The sequence below is a fragment of the Puntigrus tetrazona genome, chromosome 18 (genome assembly GCF_018831695.1).
Source record: "Puntigrus tetrazona isolate hp1 chromosome 18, ASM1883169v1, whole genome shotgun sequence".
NCBI lineage: Eukaryota > Metazoa > Chordata > Actinopteri > Cypriniformes > Cyprinidae > Puntigrus > Puntigrus tetrazona.
This window is the reverse complement of record NC_056716.1, coordinates 20,443,374-20,460,873: the sequence shown is the minus strand read 5'-3', so window position 1 is coordinate 20,460,873 and position 17,500 is coordinate 20,443,374. Positions and strand designations below refer to the sequence as shown.

Sequence of the window (17,500 nt, the reverse complement as noted above, 5' to 3'; positions counted from 1 at the left end):
GAAGACTGAAAATTCAGCTTCGCATCACTTTTTAAAATGAATTCAAACTGAAATCAGTCATTTTAAGTTGTAATAGTATTTCGGAAAATATTACTATTATTCGTATAGTAATACAAAAATCTTACCAACCCTAAATTTTCAAATAATAGATTCTGCTTATAGTGCAGAAAATTCAGATTTAGAAAAAAGTACACCCCCCGGTTTCACAGACAAAGATCATGCCTATTCCTACACTGAAATGTAAATCTGAGCAGTTTGAACCGTAAGAAACTGATGTTACATCTTCATCTAGATGCTTCATCTTAAGATGCACAACAGTAATGCTTTGTTCTAAGGCACGCTTATAAAAATGACTTAAATGTCCTGATTGAACTATGACCTAATAGTTAAGCTTAGCCTACGCCCTGTCTGTGAAACCGGGCCCATATTTCTATGCACCTTAATTGTAATGTTTTTTTGTGAAAAAATAATAATAATAATTGACGTGCCGCTGAAGAATGGTGTTCTCCATGTGCGCAGATCTTCGGCATGATCTTCAGCATGATGCTGTGCTGCGCCATCCGCAAGACCCGGGAGATTGTGTGAGGGTCCGGTTGCCTGGGAAACTGCCAGTATATTTGTGTTGCATGATGTCTGTCCCAAAGCACTGTCTCGAACATGACCTCATCGGCTAAGAGCCAGTTACATCACAGCGTCAGGCACACGATCTCTTCACGTCTCCGATTGACTGGAATTCACTCTTTTTCTTAGTGCAGCTGTATCACCGGTTCGGTCACGAGTAATGAGAGAAACGGGTTGGTTTAGCATTCCAAGCCCATCTGAAAAGGCCTTTAAGTCTGACTTTTTATATTTTTTTATCGTTCATAATAGATTTTAAGGATTAACCATTTGTTGGCTTTATTGTACTCGCAGTACCGCTTGATATGAATCGTTCTTGAACTTTTCTAATGTTTCGTTTCTGATTTGTGAATAGGGTCGGTTGATTTACCCACATCGGTGCATACGGCTCAAATAAAAGCCAAATTATTCGTGAACTTTGTGGTGGAATGTGTTTTTTTTTTTTCCAGGATGAAGTCTGTTTTTTACCAGACTTCACTCAACAGGCTGATAAGAGTCATTGTGAAAGGGCTTGACACCCGAAAAAACTTCACTCCATTATGCGAGCGTTCACAACCTCTCAGTTTCCTTAATCTTGTTTGTATCGTTTTCTCTTTCCGATCTTCCCCTCCTTCTTCCTGTTTATTGTACGGCCTCAATTAGGACAGAATTTGGCAACTGGAACAAAACGTGTACGCTGGAAATTGTCTCTTGCCTTTTGATTTGTCTTTTTTTGGGATCTCTGTTTCTCAAACAAAACACTTGACGCATTGTGGAAAAATGCTTATCTGCGTAAGATGTGACAGTATGACTCACCAGCAAACCCAAACAGATCCAGCGACAAGGAGATCAGAGAGTTTGAAATCATATTAAAGCACACACCCATTAAAGCATTTCCTTTGCTGTGACTATTAAAATCTCTAAAAACACTTCTTTTTTCCATTGTGAGGAGTTACACACTCAAAACTTAGACTCCTTTAAACATATCTCATAACCAAGTGGCTTAGTGTTCCTCAATTTTAGGTTAAATTCGGATCTGATTTCATTAAGGCCTCGAATTTTAGGTTCTATATACAACCTTTCACTCGTTCATTCGGGTCACTAGCAAGATACATCGTAATCTAATAGAGTCAATAATTGCAGAGCGAAACCGTATAAGACCAAATGTAACAATTTATTATCAGTCAGGTAAATGTATTCAAACACATCTTTATAGAAAGCATCAAGTTCTCAGAATAATCTAATAGTAAAATGTGCATACCTGTCTTTAGGAAATACGTAGTATGAAGTGTAGAGAAACATCTCCCTGACCCTTTTGCTGCATCCCTTTAAATACCAAACCAAGGTAAAACATCCCCCCCAAACTAAGTTAAATAGGAAGAACTGGACTTTGCATTAACTCGAGTGTCAGACCTGAGTAGTTTACACCTCAATGGGAACAGAAGGTAATTTACATGGAATGACCCAGGGAGAGGGCACGCCTATTGCAATAAGTAAAATATATACGAAATCTTCAAATATTTGTTACCGGTAAGTGTAGAAACGAGACCATTGTACCAGTCACGCATTTCAAATGATACTAGACATGACTGTTAGTTCACTCGGATTGGCATTTTCATGTAGCAAACAGTAGAAGCTAAGATGGGTGGAGGGGTTTTAGAAAGAGCCAAATGGGAAGGTAGTTTTCTACTCCTCCACTCTGTGGGGTGTCTTGAAGATGTCAAAGTATCTGAGGTTCTTTTATCCTTACAACGTCGAGTATCAGTGAGATATTATTAGTCTAAAAGCAGAAAGATACATGCACGACTATTAGGCAAGTTGTATTTTGTTATTGTACAACTACAGTGCTCTTGGCCAATCCAAAACGTTAAACCCTTGAACCTGGACATTTTTGTAAAAGATGTGGCTTTAAGAGCATTTTTACGAATAAACATTTCTGAAATTTCAAAAAGAAAACCTCAGCGACCGATAATACTTCAAAATAAAGTTTCTGCCTTTCTGTCCATTCGTGCCAATCGCTATCAAAACCAATTACACCAAAAATTGGTAATTATTACTGTATTATTAAACTGTATTGTTGTGAATTAACATTTTGAGTATTGCTTGGTAATAGTTGGAATTCCCCCTCAAACTATTTTTTCATATTCTCATGCAATTTGACATAACATAAACTTTGTTGCCCCCTGGTGGTCTTTGATGAATTATTTCGAACCAGAGGCAACTAAACAAACTTTATAATTCGACAGCACGCTTTACAGTAGACTTGTACAGTGTGCTGAAGACATTAGTCATAAAACTAATGTGTTTCTGATGCTCATCAATTAAGAGAACTTTTGAGTTCCTGATTAGTCTTAATAGTACAGACTATCTGACGTCTGAAGTGAACGAGCTCCATTACACTTTTAAAAGGTTTGATCACTTTAATGTAGTTGTAGGCTCTAATAAAACGGAGAGAGGAAGTGGCGGTCTACCTCTCATCGTCCACTTCAGTGCAATACTGAGCAGATGCTGGGGCTACTGTTTGCATGCAAATACAGTCTGTGCATCAAGACAGGTCTTCAGAAGATACAGGTAAGATTTTACTCAAGAAATGTCACTTGCACTTTACAATATGGTGTCATTTGTTAACATGAATGAACAATGAAGAATACACTGCTTAATGCATTAGCAAATTCTGAAATGAACATTGACATTACAGATAAATGCTGTAGAAGTATTGTTCATTTTTACTTATGATAGCTGAAGTAGTTAATGAACCTTATTGTAATGTGTTACAGATATGTCGTTTGCTTAATATTTTTCAATGCACTTTTTAAATGAGGCTTGCGAGGCTTAACGATTTAATATATAAGTGGGTCAGTGTGTTTGTTTTACATTTTGTAATGTAAAAAAATAAATTAGTGCTGGACAACGATTAATCAAAAATAAATGTTTTTATGTACATAATTTGTATGTGTGCGCTGTGTAAATTAAGTACATACTCTATCTATCATATATATATATATATATATATATATATATATATATATATATATATATATATATATATATATATTCTTATATTTGTGAAATGTATAATGTGGAATATAAATACATGTAAATGTTTTCTAAATATGAGCTGTATGTGTCTTTAAATATGCATTAAAAAAAACATACACAGTACCCACACATATATTATGTACATAAAAACATTTATTTTGGATGCAGTTAATCATTGCTCAGCATTATAAAAAAATTATATATATATATATATATATATATATATATATATATATATATATATATATATATATATATATATATATATATAAATCAATATATCAAAGCAATTAAATGCAGCTATATGTTTTTGTTTTAATTCGCTTTTTTAACAATTAACTAATTCAAAATAAATAAAATGCAGAGAAATGTATAAATAATTAAACAAGCTTATGGATACATTTTCTAGTACCTTTTAATGGTTACTTCTAATTTTATTTATTATTACTTTTATATTTATTGAATAATTATTTTTCGTTTATTCACTTATATATGAGATACATTTTTTATATTTTTAAATATTATATGTCAGATTCTTAAATGTTTTTATATAAAAAAAAATAATTGGAGGTTTCTTCTATGCGTTTCTCCGTACTTTGCAAAGCATTCCTTGTGTTGTATGTTTATTGTCCTGCATTAGAACAGCCACTAACGTCATGCGTGACTTTCACCACAGCAGCTTCGTGTGCAAACACACCAACAGAGGATGCAACACTCCTGCCACACATGAAGCAGAAACTATTCCTGCTGTTTCTCAAGTGCGGGGCGTTTCGATCAGCTCATGAGGAATGAGAACCGGGATTCATGGCATCCCTCGAGACTCCAAACGACCTGTTTTTCTGCACTAACCGTAAGATTGACCACTGCCTGACCAGTGACCGCTGCTTTACCTACGAGAGTGTCTCAGGTGGGACCCTGATCACCGGAGATGGACGATTTCACTCCATCACTAATGGTTTCTGCTCTTTTCAAATGCTCCGATCAGTGGCTATATTAAGGCTTTGAATAAGGTCAGCAATGAATAGCTTTGTTCTCAGCACCATATCCCAGTGGCAAGAGGTAACCGCTGTTTTTTATTGCACTTTGCTTTGTTGGACTGTTTTAACTTGTGTAGGATTTATATGCAAAAGTCAATGCAAAAGTAATTGTGGTGGAAATGCTTCTCTGCCTGACCTGATTTTACAGCTGTGCTCCCTTTCTCAGAGCTGCATGTGCCTTTGAGGAAGAGGGAAAAGCAAAGGACAGTTGGCTTGAATTTCTGTAGTGTGCATGAGTGCAAGCTCAAATCTGGTGCAAATGGCTGAAAACCCCGAAGACCCCCTAGTATTGTTGGAGATCCTGGAAGTGTTAGGTGCATGCCGTGGGAGCGTGTCGTATGCGGATATTTGCGTCTATCTGAGTGGACGCTTCAGCCTGCAGCCTCTTCTAGATTTACGGAGTCTCTTATACTCCACCGCATGTAGAGACCCCTGCTTCCCAGCCACCCTCTTCCGAGAGCGGCTTCACCCACCCTGCAGCAACCGGCTCTCGGCAGCAGCCGATGTCGTCTCCCTGTTCAACCTCCTCATGCATACCCGCATGGCTCCTTCATACTCGCAGAACATTCAGTCTCTGACTCCCTGTCAGGTCTGTGGGAAGGGATTTGTGCGTTACGACTGGCCGGCCGCTTTACCCGTCACAGGAGGAGGCACCGCCTCTGAGGACTGTAAATATGAGAACCTCCCTTGTGAGGCGTTCAGTCATAACACAGAGGCTTCACACGCTCAGACCACCTCCGCGTTGGTCGCTCAGCCTCACTCGGGCGTGCACAACCGGGACAGCATGCAGAACGCTCATTCTGGGGACATTTCCATTGACGTGGTCGATCAGGAGGCTGGCAAGCTGTCGGCGGCCAATCAGGGATCCCGCGTAGCTCGGTCCTGCTCCCAGAAGAGGAGTGCCTTTAAAGAAGGACTCACAAAATTCCACTGATATCCGTGGAAGGCGTCGGTCAATCAGATCAAAGCCCAGATGGACCAAGATCAGATGGAGAGGACCTGGTTTACGCTCACCAAAATAATCCTTATCCCGACCCTGTAATATACGCAAACGACCCGGCATCACATGCGCATCACCATCATTCGAACGCTCCTGAACCGGACACACACATGAGCGACTCGCAATCCTACGATGACGCCTCGAACCCCTACGATCCTCAGACTCAGTGGCGTCAGGCGAAGCACGAGAGTTTGGACGAGCTCCAAACCTCCACCTACTTCGGCCCTTCGGTCTCCAGCCAAAAGCACCAAACCCCTGCTCTACAAATCAAAAGCCACAGCTTGGACATCGACAGCAGGACGGCGGATGAAAGACCGGAACCAGAAACGGCCGGGCTGCAGAAACCCAGATCGGAGCGCTCCGTCTTAGAGAAGTCAGGATTACGAAAGTCAGGATCTGTTAAACTTAGCATCGAAGGGTCAAGCTTCGACATTCCTGGTTTCGATCCTCGCATTGTCAATTCGGTGCGGGACACCTTCAAGCGGCTGAGCGGCATGAGTTTGGACGCATGGTACGACTGGTCACCGAGCATCGAGGGCATGATTAGCGTAGGCACCCAAACAGAGCCTGCAGATCGGCGCGCTTTACGAAGCCTCATGCTCGCCGATAGACTCTCCATCGACAACCCTGACATTGGCGAGGACGACATCAGTGCCATCTTCCGTTTCCTAGACGACATTAGCATGTGCGGCTCCATGGCGGTGCTGCCAGGGGAAGGAGGCGGGGCCCAGGAAGGGGGTGGCGCCGGGCTGCCAGAGAGGCGTGAACGTTTGGGAAAGTTACGGAGGTTGTTTCACTCCTTGGAGGCACCTGAGGAGGGTGTGAGATGGGGCGTTGGGCGACTGCTCCAACGGGTCACGGAGCTGGAGCAACAGCTCGAACCCATTTCAGAGCTACGTGAGCAGCTGGCCCTCGTGCTCTCCACGCTGAACCGTCTGGAAGAGCGGGAGCAGGCCGCATGCCCACACGTGTATCCAATGCACTTACAGCCCCAGCTCACACCCCGGCCTAGCCTGCAGCAACAGCAGGGGTCCCCGAGGACCAATTTGGTGGCGGAGGGCATCAACGAGGCAGCTGCGAAACGCAGACGGCTGTTTGTGCGCAGGACCTCCAGGAGCCATACAGAAAGCAGCGGATCAGAGGCCCCCAGAGAGTGGAGCATCAGCTTCAGCAAGGAGCCGCACATACAGTCTGTTAAGGTAACAGGATAAGAAAAATGTACAACATTGCCCAACAGTAGTGTTTTCAGCAACTAAAATGGTTTTAAGTCAGGTATTTCTATCTTTTGCTGTAGTGTGTCACTGGAAAATATTAGTTGACATTTCCAACCATTTATTTTGCCATTAATTGTAATAATCCTGAGTTAACAGCCAGGTCTCTTCATCATCCAGTTGTGCTTTTTCAGATAGGTTTTTTGAAGCATCTTGGAGACATTGCCACCAGGGTTCCTGGTCTGTCTCTAATTGTTCCTTTATTTTCATGTCATTCCAGATTCTGTCAGACGTCTTGCATTATTATTGTCAAAAATTAATGTTTGTAAATGTAAACAGGTATTTCCTATTACACTACAGCAAAAGAAATAACAGATTTTATAAGCTGATGAAAACACTAGTGATATTTCTTCCACACAAAATGTCTATATGGCTTGAGAAATCATACTTGTCTTTGTGGCAGAGCTAGACTCTTGACTGAATTCAGACTAGTATGTCATTATTTCTGCCACATAAAGAAACAGTATGTCAGACAAAAGAGTAGTACGCTAATGTGTTATTCTGAATTTAACCTCTGTAAACAACAAAATAAGAGTGAGTAGCCAATAAAAAAAGTCTCTCATCTAAAAAAAAGGCAATTAGAAATGCTCTCTGCTATGCTCATTTAGGATGAGTTTTGAAGAGATGTGGTTAAAGTTAGCAAAATGGCTGTGTTCAATTATAGCACATACAAATATTGGACTCCTGTCTTTCGAAATATTATCTTCACAAGATTGTCTTGTAAGAATCATACACTTTTGCAGGTCACAGAGCTTATTATCTGCAATAATCCGAAAGCTAAGATAAAAACAGTTTGGGGGTTTGTCGAGAGAACCAGGAAAAAGTCTGGCTCCAAAATTCTAAAAAGTCCATTGTTCGGAAACACATGATCCTCATTATTATCAACATGAACAACAAGTTTTATGCAAATTTATGCAAAATTTCATGTGATTTTTTTTAAACTTTGTAATCAAACTTCAATGGTACTATTTGGACCTTATATGTATATATGTATATACAATATGTATATAAAATAAACCTTGTTTGACTTTTCAGTCAGATCATTTAGGTGGAGTGCATAAAAGAGAGGGCTCTGTAGTGCAGGAAGTGACGGGCTTTCACCTCATGCCACCTGAGACCCACAATGCACCACGCCGCACATCTGTCCATAGCACTTCCCAGCATGTGACTGAACGCCCAAAAGTGACCTGGAGCCAATCAGATTTAACACCGCTGGATTTTCAGGTGACATCTCCAAATGTAATGTTTTGAATGAAAAAGCTGGCGACTCATGAATCTGTATTTTTGCTGTGTGTTTTTGCTGGGGTCTAATTGACCTGAACTAAAATCTTTATATATATATATATATATATATATATATATATATATATATATATATATATATATATATATATATATACAATTTTCTAAAGTGCTCTTATAACCCTGTGTTAAAGGAACAGTTCACCTGATCGAGAGCCTAATAATACTAACATAATAATCCACAAGTAATCCACATGAATTTTTAAATAGTAAATCAATCAAGTCCATTCTCCATAATACCGCTAACTCCAGTGAAGAAATACATCTCATCTGAGTCAGGAGAAAAATATGCAGAAAGTTCTACAAAAGTATTTTGGTGGATTTTGATGCAACAGGGTATGGACTTTGTTTACTGATGGAAGCAGTATTATCAAATTGGCCAGAAGCAACAGTTCACTTTACAAGATGTTGGCTGATGGACTGGTGTGGATTATTGTGATGTTTCCATCAGACTCTTTGGCACCCGTTCACTGCAGAGGATCCATTGCTGAGCAAGTGATATAATGTTAAATTTCTCCAAATCCTCTCTGATGAAGAAACACACGCTGAGGGTGTGAGCATTTTCAGCAAATTGTCACGTTCGGTTGAACTATTCCTTTAAAAAAAATAGTTATTTTCGAAATGATCGTTATTGTTTTTACATAAACATCACTGGGTTCTCCTAATCGTTAAATCAACCTAAACAGAATGTGAAATAAAACACAGTGAAACTGTGCAGAATGCATATTAATGCAGATAAACCGTTTTCTATATACGTTTCGCAGGCCCCTGAGTCGTTGGAGTTCTGGACAGACGAGATTTACACGCCGGCATCTGACACGCTCCTGCGACGTTCACATTCGTACACTCGCTGCAACAGGAACCAGGCGTACCGTATCGCTGCCCTCAGCATCACTGCCACCATCATCCTCATCCTCATCATCGTCATTCCTGTCAGCACTGTGTAACGTACATGAGACTACACTGAATGGTACAATACGTGTTTATTAGATAATATTACCAAGATTTTGATGAAGCATGAATTTGTCACAAACCTAATTCGAGAAGCATGGCAGGCTGCCCCAACCTATGCAAAATAGACTGCATTTCCTTAAACCTTCAGTGGGCCTTTCAGTGGAGTTTCCCTACATTTAGTGTTGTTTGATTTTAGGCTGGTTTTCAGTTAAACGCTTATTCTGCAGTTTATGGCTTGCAGACGTTCCGGTATGCCCTCTTTGTTGACGGATATTGGGGAGTTCCCATTAGTCTAATGTAATTCTGCTGAAACCTGAGACGGCATCCACTTGCTTGCACAGCGGCACACGTTTCTCTCTTTCGCATTTCACCTCTCTCTCCATTTAAATGCTAGGAAAATCCATTATTAGTTGCAAATTTACATGCGACTGCCCTTTGAATCTGCTAAACGTCCCCGCATTTGGAGGAAACGCTGACGCGCGAGTGATATGAATCTCTTGTTTCCGTTCGATGCGCATTCGTCATTGCTGACCTGAATTTGTGGGCGAGCTCGATCACCACCGAAACAGTGCTACAAAACGTAATGCCCTGCCTCGCGAAAGCTTAAAAGAAAAGAAAAACGAGCCTCCAGAGATCCAGAATGGATGCACGATGGTGGATCGATACCGGCACACATTTTCAATTTGCTGAACAACAGCACTAAACTTTTAATGGGCTGTGATGGGACTGAGTGAGTGCGGGAGGGGAGAGAAAACGTTTGTCCTCTTTTATTGAGCCTGAAGCTTTCTGAGTCCTACTTCTGTCTGCTGCAGCTGATTAATGAGTGATTTGCTCAGGTAAAAGGGTTTCCGATTGGAACTGATGGGATTTTTACTTGCAGTTTGATTTATGATCGCCGTTGTAATTCATCACTACAGAATAAATGATACCTCAATCAATTACGTTAATGATCAGATTTGCAATCACAGGCCAGTATAAGCGATCACGTGCAACGAAAGCAAGTGTTGACAGCCGCTCAGAGCAACTTAGCAAATGCATAGTAAGCCTTGGCAATGCTTTCAGCAGCTGAATACTGTAATGTGAAGACAATTGAATGAGATGTCCTATTTTAAGGAGGCAATGTTGGAAAAGTTTTGACTTGATTTTGATTGACATTTTCTTGTAGAATAGCCTTTTCGTGATCGTGTGTACACGTGCATTTCTGGATTGTGATTCTTCCTTTTTCAGGGCACTTTCGACTGTGAAAATATACCTTTGTCTCTTCATAAAGCTGGTTTTGGTTATTCGATGGGATTGTGTCTCGTGTGTCGTTTTTTTCCTGCCGGTTAAGCAAGCCGGAAGTTGCATAGGAAGCAGGTGGACGTAGTGAGAGCTTGCTTGCTGCTTTTCCCAATGCAGTTTTAATATTTCAGAGCGCATCTCTCATAAATGTGTATTATCTATTTATGATCTGCCAGTTCCGTTATTGACGCGAAAGCACTTAACCGCACTTACACACATAGTCTCTGAAGCTCAAATGAGGCTTCCTTCTAATGTAGTTTATCTAAAATCTCAGCTGCTTTTATATCTCTGCATACATATTGTGAAAGTGATTTGGTTTCATATTTGTTAATGCTGCAAAATTCATTATAGATATTACACGCAAATTGATTCTAGTGAAACTTTGAAGAGTGAGCTAGATAATTAAATTAGAAAAGCCAAATTCATATGAAAGATATTAATATAAAGAGACTTATTGAATGATGATTGTTTGATCACTTCTTTTGATAATTTGACTGTTGTCTTCCTTTTATCCAGCAATTTTTATATATTCAGCCTATTATGTATACATTTTCAGTTTGTTTTATTGAAGATATGCACCTCAATGCAATATACCTCAGTGAACACCAGTCACCAGCCAGTCAACTGCCTACATTGTAATTAGTAAATTAATCTGAGGGCCAATAAGTCATATTACTACAGGATGCCAGTATTTAATAGTGATTAAATGTTACATAGAATACGTATTTAAAACAGTTCTTTATTTAATTTTGTATGTACATTTATTGCATTTCAAATTGAATTACTACTAATTAAATAGAGCGGACCAAATTGGCGGCAAAAATCTGTTGCCTTGGAAACGTAACACACGCAGGCGCAGTATCGCAGGTGTTGTTACGCATCCCTGGTAATAGTATATTTAAATATTTGAAACCTTTTAAATATATTTAAATTATACTTATATATATATAAACTAAATATAAAAATTATATTTAAAAGAAAAAGTTACATAGACAAAAGAAATATTTAATACATAAAAAGGGTATTTAAAATTGCATTTCAAATTAAATTACAACTAATTGAATTAAAGGGTGAATTTAAAATTAAAAAATATTTTTAAACGCATAAAACTTAATAAATAGAGCGAACCAAACTGGCGGCAAAAAAACGTGTTGCCTTGGAAACGTAACACACGCAGGCGCAGTAGCGTACAGGTGTTGTTACGCCTCCATGGCAACAGCTGTTGCCTGTAGAAAGCGCGTTTAGTTTCTTTTTGCATTTTAAATTACATTTTCTCAGTTATCTGGCTGGTTTTGCCGTGGTTTTGAAATGGCTCACGTCCGGACCTATAATCCGCGCGTCCGTGTGGGCAACTGGAAAGAAGACGTGACATTAGAAGAGGTTTGTTGCTTCGTTTTTCTGCGTCTGATGTTTGTTGGTGTGAAGTCCTGACAGAGAACACGAGAACATGAGCAGTAAATGAGCAGTGTATCTGCAGGAAACGCTCAAGAACTTCATCCTGCAAAAAGACAGAGGCGAACTCACTGTTCAGAAAGAAGGAGACCTGAGGCAAAACATCCTAAAACCAGCAAGTATTTTTTTCTGATATATATTTAGTATATCAGTATAATATTTAAAAGTTTTAAATATATTTAAATTATACTATTTATTTATTTAGACATGTATAAAATTAAATATTAAAATTAATAAATATAAAAATATTTAAATTCAAGAAAAAACATTCAGGTCACATTTTAAGAAAAAACAAATCATTGTAAATTTCTATTTGGTTCACAGACGTATTTTTTTGACATTAGTATAGTTTTGTGAACGTTGAAATTGTAGCATTTATGTTTTTGTTGGCTTTTTTTTGTTTGTATTTGTTTTTTTCCCAAAATAAAAAAAATTTAATTTTTGGTCATATGGTCTTTGAAAATCCAGAAAAAAACCACGAAATTGCTCGTAAATTTCTCAAATAACTACAAAGAAACTTCAAGTAATTTAAAGGCTGAATTTTCTACTTTTATTTCCAACTCGTTATTGTTTTCTGTGTCGGCTGCATACGAGGCTGATTCTGTTTCTGTGTTCAGTTGAGTTTATCAGTGTCGCAGGATGGTTTTTTGCACTTTGGAGACACGGTGATGCTGGTGAACCCTGGGAGTGAAGATCACGAGCGGCGCGGTTCCTGTGTCCTCAGCATCATTGCCGACAGCAGAAATATCACAACACAGTCTGACACGAATCCGGTCCCCCGCCTTTTCGGGCCCCTCCAAGTAGGCGGAGCCCACAGCATGACCCCTTGTGTTAGAAACTCCTTTATCATTACAAGGTATCGGTGCTAGCGCTATCAAACTAACTCAATCGCGCGCGCGGTAGCCGATCTGTTTTATCGTCTGTGGTATGTGTTCAGTGTTGATGGGACCTCAGATGGAGAGGTGCTCAGATACGACCAAAGCTTTGCCCTGAGAACGACCGCAGGCTTTGCCGGAGAGGTAAACAAGCAAACATTTTTTCATATGTACAGTTTTGTGTAATTGCTGACTTCCCAAGGCTCCGAATTCAGTCTGTTGGATTCCTCATAGCTGTTCCTCGCCAGCGATCACAAAACATTTCTGAAGTGTGCCAAGAAGTCTCGGCTGCAGGAGCTGAGCCTGGCAGAGGCGTTTGATTTCCTGTGCTGGTGGAAGGTGATTTACTTTGACCCCCAGGAAAGGCTTGAAAACGAAGGATACCCCGTTCAGGTTCACACTCTCAACTAAATCTTTTCCAGACGTACTTCTTGTTATTACTTAATAACTTAATAATGCGGAGTGGATGCTTTGTTTTGGCAGGTGAACAGCAAGGTTTTGATTTCCCACTGCAAGACCAATCAATGCCTCGCTGCTTTAGGCAGTCACGTCCTATGGTAATCTATTTCATATTTTGTGATTCATTTAAAGTAAGCTGGGGATAGCTAAATATTACAAATACTCCAAAAGCAGTTCATCAGCTCTTATGCAATAACGTTTATTTTATTTTAAGATATATATGTATATATATATATATATATATATATATATATATATATATATATATATATATATATATATAAATTATATATAAAAATTATATATATAATATATATATATATATATATATATATATATATATATATATATATATATATATATATATATATATATATAATTTTGCTATTATGTGTGATTATTTTATACTTTTTATCTATGTTATTTAAAATATTATTTTTTAAAAAAGCTGCCCGAAGAACTGTGTGGTTTAATGTTAATTCTGTGTTGAATAACTGTTAGTGTTTATTTGGTTTGTGTGTTTAGGACTCCTTTTGGTAAAGAGTATGAACTCTCTGCTCACACCTTCCTGGACTCTCATAAAGCTGAGCGGGACAATAACCACTGGCTGTTTTTCGTGGCTTATTCTGCCAATCAAAACCAGAGCGAGATGCAACTCCAACAAGACTCAGACATAACAGATGAGCAGAGAGACAACCAAGAGGACACGCAAGTAAAAGAGTGCAGTTAGGAGAAAAACTGATAATAAAAATGACATCAAATAATATTTTTGAAAATACAATATTTTATTTCTTTAAATATTTACTGTTGCAAATCTGTTGATTTGTCTTGTACAAAAAGTAAAGATAATTCCATAAAGCTCCCAAAAGGAGGCAGCGTTCCCTCAGCTTTCATAAACATGCTCATACACACATTCAATAGATTTATAAAAAAAAAAATGCTTTCACAATGACTTTTTATTCTTATTTTTCTGCTTAGTTTTCTTATTTCTTTTATTTTTCGGTGTGTTTTTCGGTGTATTTTTCCTCTTGTTTCTTTGCTTCTTTCGTTGGTCTTTGGTTCGGCCTCTTTTGTCCGCCTTGGTCACCTAGACAGAGAACGAGAAATCATATGAATTCTGCCGTAACCACGCACAGATATCTGAGCTTCCGTCTCGTAATATACACTACCGTTCAAAAGCTTAATTAAAATTTGCGATTTTCTGCAATTAACTGCATGCAATTAATCATGTTATCAATTCAATAATAGATTCAAAAGTAGTGCATTGCACGCTTTTTTATTTAAAAGCACTGCTGTATAGATAAAAGCGCAACAACAGTTGGTTTGCAAAAACAAAAAAGGTGCTTATTTTCAGCAGCGAAATATTTCTTGTAAACCTCAACTTCAAGATACAGAATATAAGATTAACAGATAGCAGCTGAAAATGGTACAATTAACAGCATTATTCTTCAGAGAAGCAGCTTGTAAACATAACATGTTTTCATAAATATCTACAAACACATGTTATTTTTTGCTTGCATACAGCACCTTTAAACATTAATGGAATCAAATTAATTATAAAACCAAAGCTGCGTGCCACTGCAATGTGACAATGGTTTTATAGAAATAGTTTGTTATAGAAAATCGAGTTATTCCCGTAGTCCAGAGCCTCAAACATAACATTATAACAGGCACCTTCCGGGTACAAATGCGTTATCGTGAGACGAGGGATGTGAAAGAATAATAGGATGTACTCGATCTCAACTGTGCCTGAGCTCTGGTTAATTTAGCCGGCCCTGGTTCGTTTAGAAGAGGTACACCAGAGCTCGGTTGCGGTATGCATTGCGGTAACACGATAATAACATGTTAATTTGCCCAGCCCTAAAATTATAACTATTGCTCAGCAGCGATGCAGTAAATGTATCAAGAATCCACCACAGGAATAAATAACACGCATACATTTCTGTATGAATATAGAAAACTGTTATTTAAAAAAAAACAAAACTGTATTTCACTACTGTTTTTTCTCTTGACCAAACCAATAAATGACAAAAATCTTACAGAGCCGGTGTAAAAAAAAAGCTCCTCTCTAATCGTGCTGCCGACATGAGGAAGTACGCTGAAATGTTTTTAAAAGCGTTTCACAAAAATCAACATTTCACAGTAATTCCTGTCAGCAAAGGCCAGTGAATCACAGCCGTGTGACAGCGTGATTGAAACTGTGATACTGCGTAGTCTAAAGGAATCGAGAGACAGAACAGAGGAGCTAAGGTTTTTAATATGACACAGGTGTAATACAGTCAGCACGTAACAGTCACACGTAACCGACGACATGACACATTAACGCGTATACAAATAATAAATAAGGATTCGGAAAATGGGACAGGAGATATAAATAAAGGGTTCAGGAGATAGGGAGGTTTAAATTGCTAGTTTACGTTTTTCCAATCGCTCCATTCGCTCCACTGAGAGAGGAGCAGCAGGTCTCTGCAGCGGACCCTCAGTTTTGTGATGGAGCCCTTAACTTTGATCTTTGACCTCTCCTCCCATTCTTGACGCATCAGCTGAGAAGACACGGAAGCAAGAAACAGGGTAATTAATTACTGCAGCATTCTTAAAGGGACAGTACATCCTAAATTGATAACTTTATTACTTTTAGCGAGTAATGGCTTGAATTTCAGACTGTTCCTTGCACAAATCCAGAGGCCTTGAATGTCTTATCTACTTTATGCCTTATCTTTTTTACATTTATATATATATATATATATATATATATATATATATATATATATATATATATATATATATATATATATATATATATATAATTTTTATATTTTTACATTTATATATATATATATATATATATATATATATATATATATATATATATATATTTATATATATATAATTTATATATAATTTTTATATATATATATATATATATATATATATATATATATATATATATATATATATATATATATATATATATATATATATATATATATATATATATATATATATATATATTTTTTTTTTTTTTTTTTTTTTATGTTTCCCATTCAAAGTCAGTATTATGGGTGACCTGAATGAAGAGAGCAGGTCCGTACCTTTCCGTCGTGCCTTATCTCGTACTCGAGCTGATGCTTCAGAGGAAAGAAACTGTGGGGCTCCGGCCAGGTCGAGGGAGGCTCCACCTCTAATTCTATGATTTGATTGTCACTCCCCTCATTTTGTATAGTGCAGTTCGAAATGTTTGGATTTGCTGGCTTAACTGGGAAAAACAGAGAAAACACATTCAGTCTGTGATGTGACCAGTGGTTTTCAGACCAATAGAGGGCCTCAGCAAACTAAAAACTACTTTTATAGTCTGAAAAGAGCGTACATTTATTTCAAATTTAATTGTTACATTTTCCGCATGGAATTTCAACTCAACGAATCACAACGTTAATTTTATAAAATTCTTTCCATGGCATTACTGATCCTACCCCCACTTCCCTTCCTCAACAGCCTGTAACTTACCACATTATTAAATAATAATAATAATGAATTAATTTTAAAAAAAGTATGTTTATATATTAATGCTCAGCTTAAGTATCAAGCCAGCAGATAATCTCAAATCTCAAAAAATGGCTAATGCCTGTACAGCACTTTGGTGCAACACTCTGTTGTTTGAAAAGTGCTTTAGAAATAAACTACTCTATAGCAAGTCTTGCATTATTATAGTAAACCCTATTGTAGAATCTTACATTGTATAACCCCATGTCTTTCACATACAGATGAGCTCAAGAACACACGTCATAATTCGGTCATACTTTTCTCACCCACAAGTTGATTCAAACCAGTAAGAGTTTGACTCTTCTGAGAAGAAGATATTTTAAAGAACGTTGGTATGCATTTGCTGTTGACTTCCATGCTATGGAAGTCCGTGGTTACCGTCAACCAATTGGTTAACCGACGTTCTTCAGAATATCTTCTTTTAGTGTTCAACAGATCAAAGAAATGACTTGAGGGTGAGTAAATGATGACAGAATTCCCTTTAACCCACATACTCACTGATGTCTCGTAGGTAGAAGCTGTAATCAGTTTTCATATAGCAGCATGCGGAAACCGCCTCCCCTGATATCCGCAGCCGCTCGGACTCTTCACAGTATGAATTGGTGGAATGTGGGAGAAAAAAAACCCCATCCACGGACTGTGACACCCAGTCACCGTTATCCCTAAATAGGATGAGTATGCATGCGTGGATGA

At 38.1% G+C, this 17,500-nt stretch overlaps 4 protein-coding genes across 5 annotated transcripts in view; 3 read left to right on the top strand and 1 right to left on the bottom strand.

The window, feature by feature from the left end:
* The window catches only part of cd9a (CD9 molecule a), a 9,628-nt gene extending 8,594 nt beyond the window's left edge, over positions 1-1,034 (top strand). For both annotated transcript variants that reach the window (XM_043216480.1, XM_043216481.1), the window contains exon 8: positions 520-1,034. In XM_043216480.1, coding sequence (XP_043072415.1) covers positions 520-585 — 66 coding nt within the window. In that variant the 3' untranslated portion in view covers positions 586-1,034. The remainder of the gene's footprint in view (positions 1-519) is intronic.
* A 154-nt stretch (positions 1,035-1,188) lies between these two features.
* Positions 1,189-11,288, top strand: si:dkey-88e18.8 (major intrinsically disordered Notch2-binding receptor 1). Its single transcript, XM_043216479.1, is given in 5 exon segments — positions 1,189-3,168; positions 4,313-5,587; positions 5,590-6,872; positions 7,980-8,168; positions 9,011-11,288. Coding segments are annotated over 4 exon segments (2,337 nt in total). The 5' UTR covers positions 1,189-3,168; positions 4,313-4,905; the 3' UTR covers positions 9,194-11,288.
* Positions 11,289-11,619: 331 nt separating this feature from the next.
* cfap161 (cilia and flagella associated protein 161) lies at positions 11,620-14,033 on the top strand. Its single transcript, XM_043264110.1, has 7 exons — positions 11,620-11,861; positions 11,959-12,048; positions 12,551-12,789; positions 12,871-12,952; positions 13,043-13,201; positions 13,292-13,365; positions 13,793-14,033. Exons 1-7 carry the CDS (start codon positions 11,790-11,792, stop codon positions 13,995-13,997), a joined length of 921 nt encoding a protein of 306 aa, XP_043120045.1. The 5' UTR covers positions 11,620-11,789; the 3' UTR covers positions 13,998-14,033.
* A 1,473-nt stretch (positions 14,034-15,506) lies between these two features.
* si:dkey-88e18.2 (interleukin-12 subunit beta) overlaps positions 15,507-17,500 on the bottom strand; it is a 5,224-nt gene continuing 3,230 nt past the window's right edge. Inside the window, exons 5-7 of the mRNA XM_043264111.1 lie at positions 17,306-17,469; positions 16,360-16,523; positions 15,507-15,810 (exon numbers count right to left, since the gene is read on the bottom strand). Of these exons, the coding sequence (XP_043120046.1) occupies positions 15,676-15,810; positions 16,360-16,523; positions 17,306-17,469 (463 nt within the window). The 3' untranslated portion in view covers positions 15,507-15,675. The remainder of the gene's footprint in view (positions 15,811-16,359; positions 16,524-17,305; positions 17,470-17,500) is intronic.

Excerpts from the sequence above, each read along its gene's own strand:
- cfap161 (XM_043264110.1), top strand. The coding sequence starts at position 11,790 with ATGGCTCACGTCCGGACCTATAATCCGCGCGTCCGTGTGGGCAACTGG. Across the intron at positions 12,049-12,550 it reads GGCAAAACATCCTAAAACCA|TTGAGTTTATCAGTGTCGCA; the intron begins GCAAGTATTTTT and ends TTCTGTGTTCAG. Across the intron at positions 12,790-12,870 it reads AACTCCTTTATCATTACAAG|TGTTGATGGGACCTCAGATG; the intron begins GTATCGGTGCTA and ends GTATGTGTTCAG.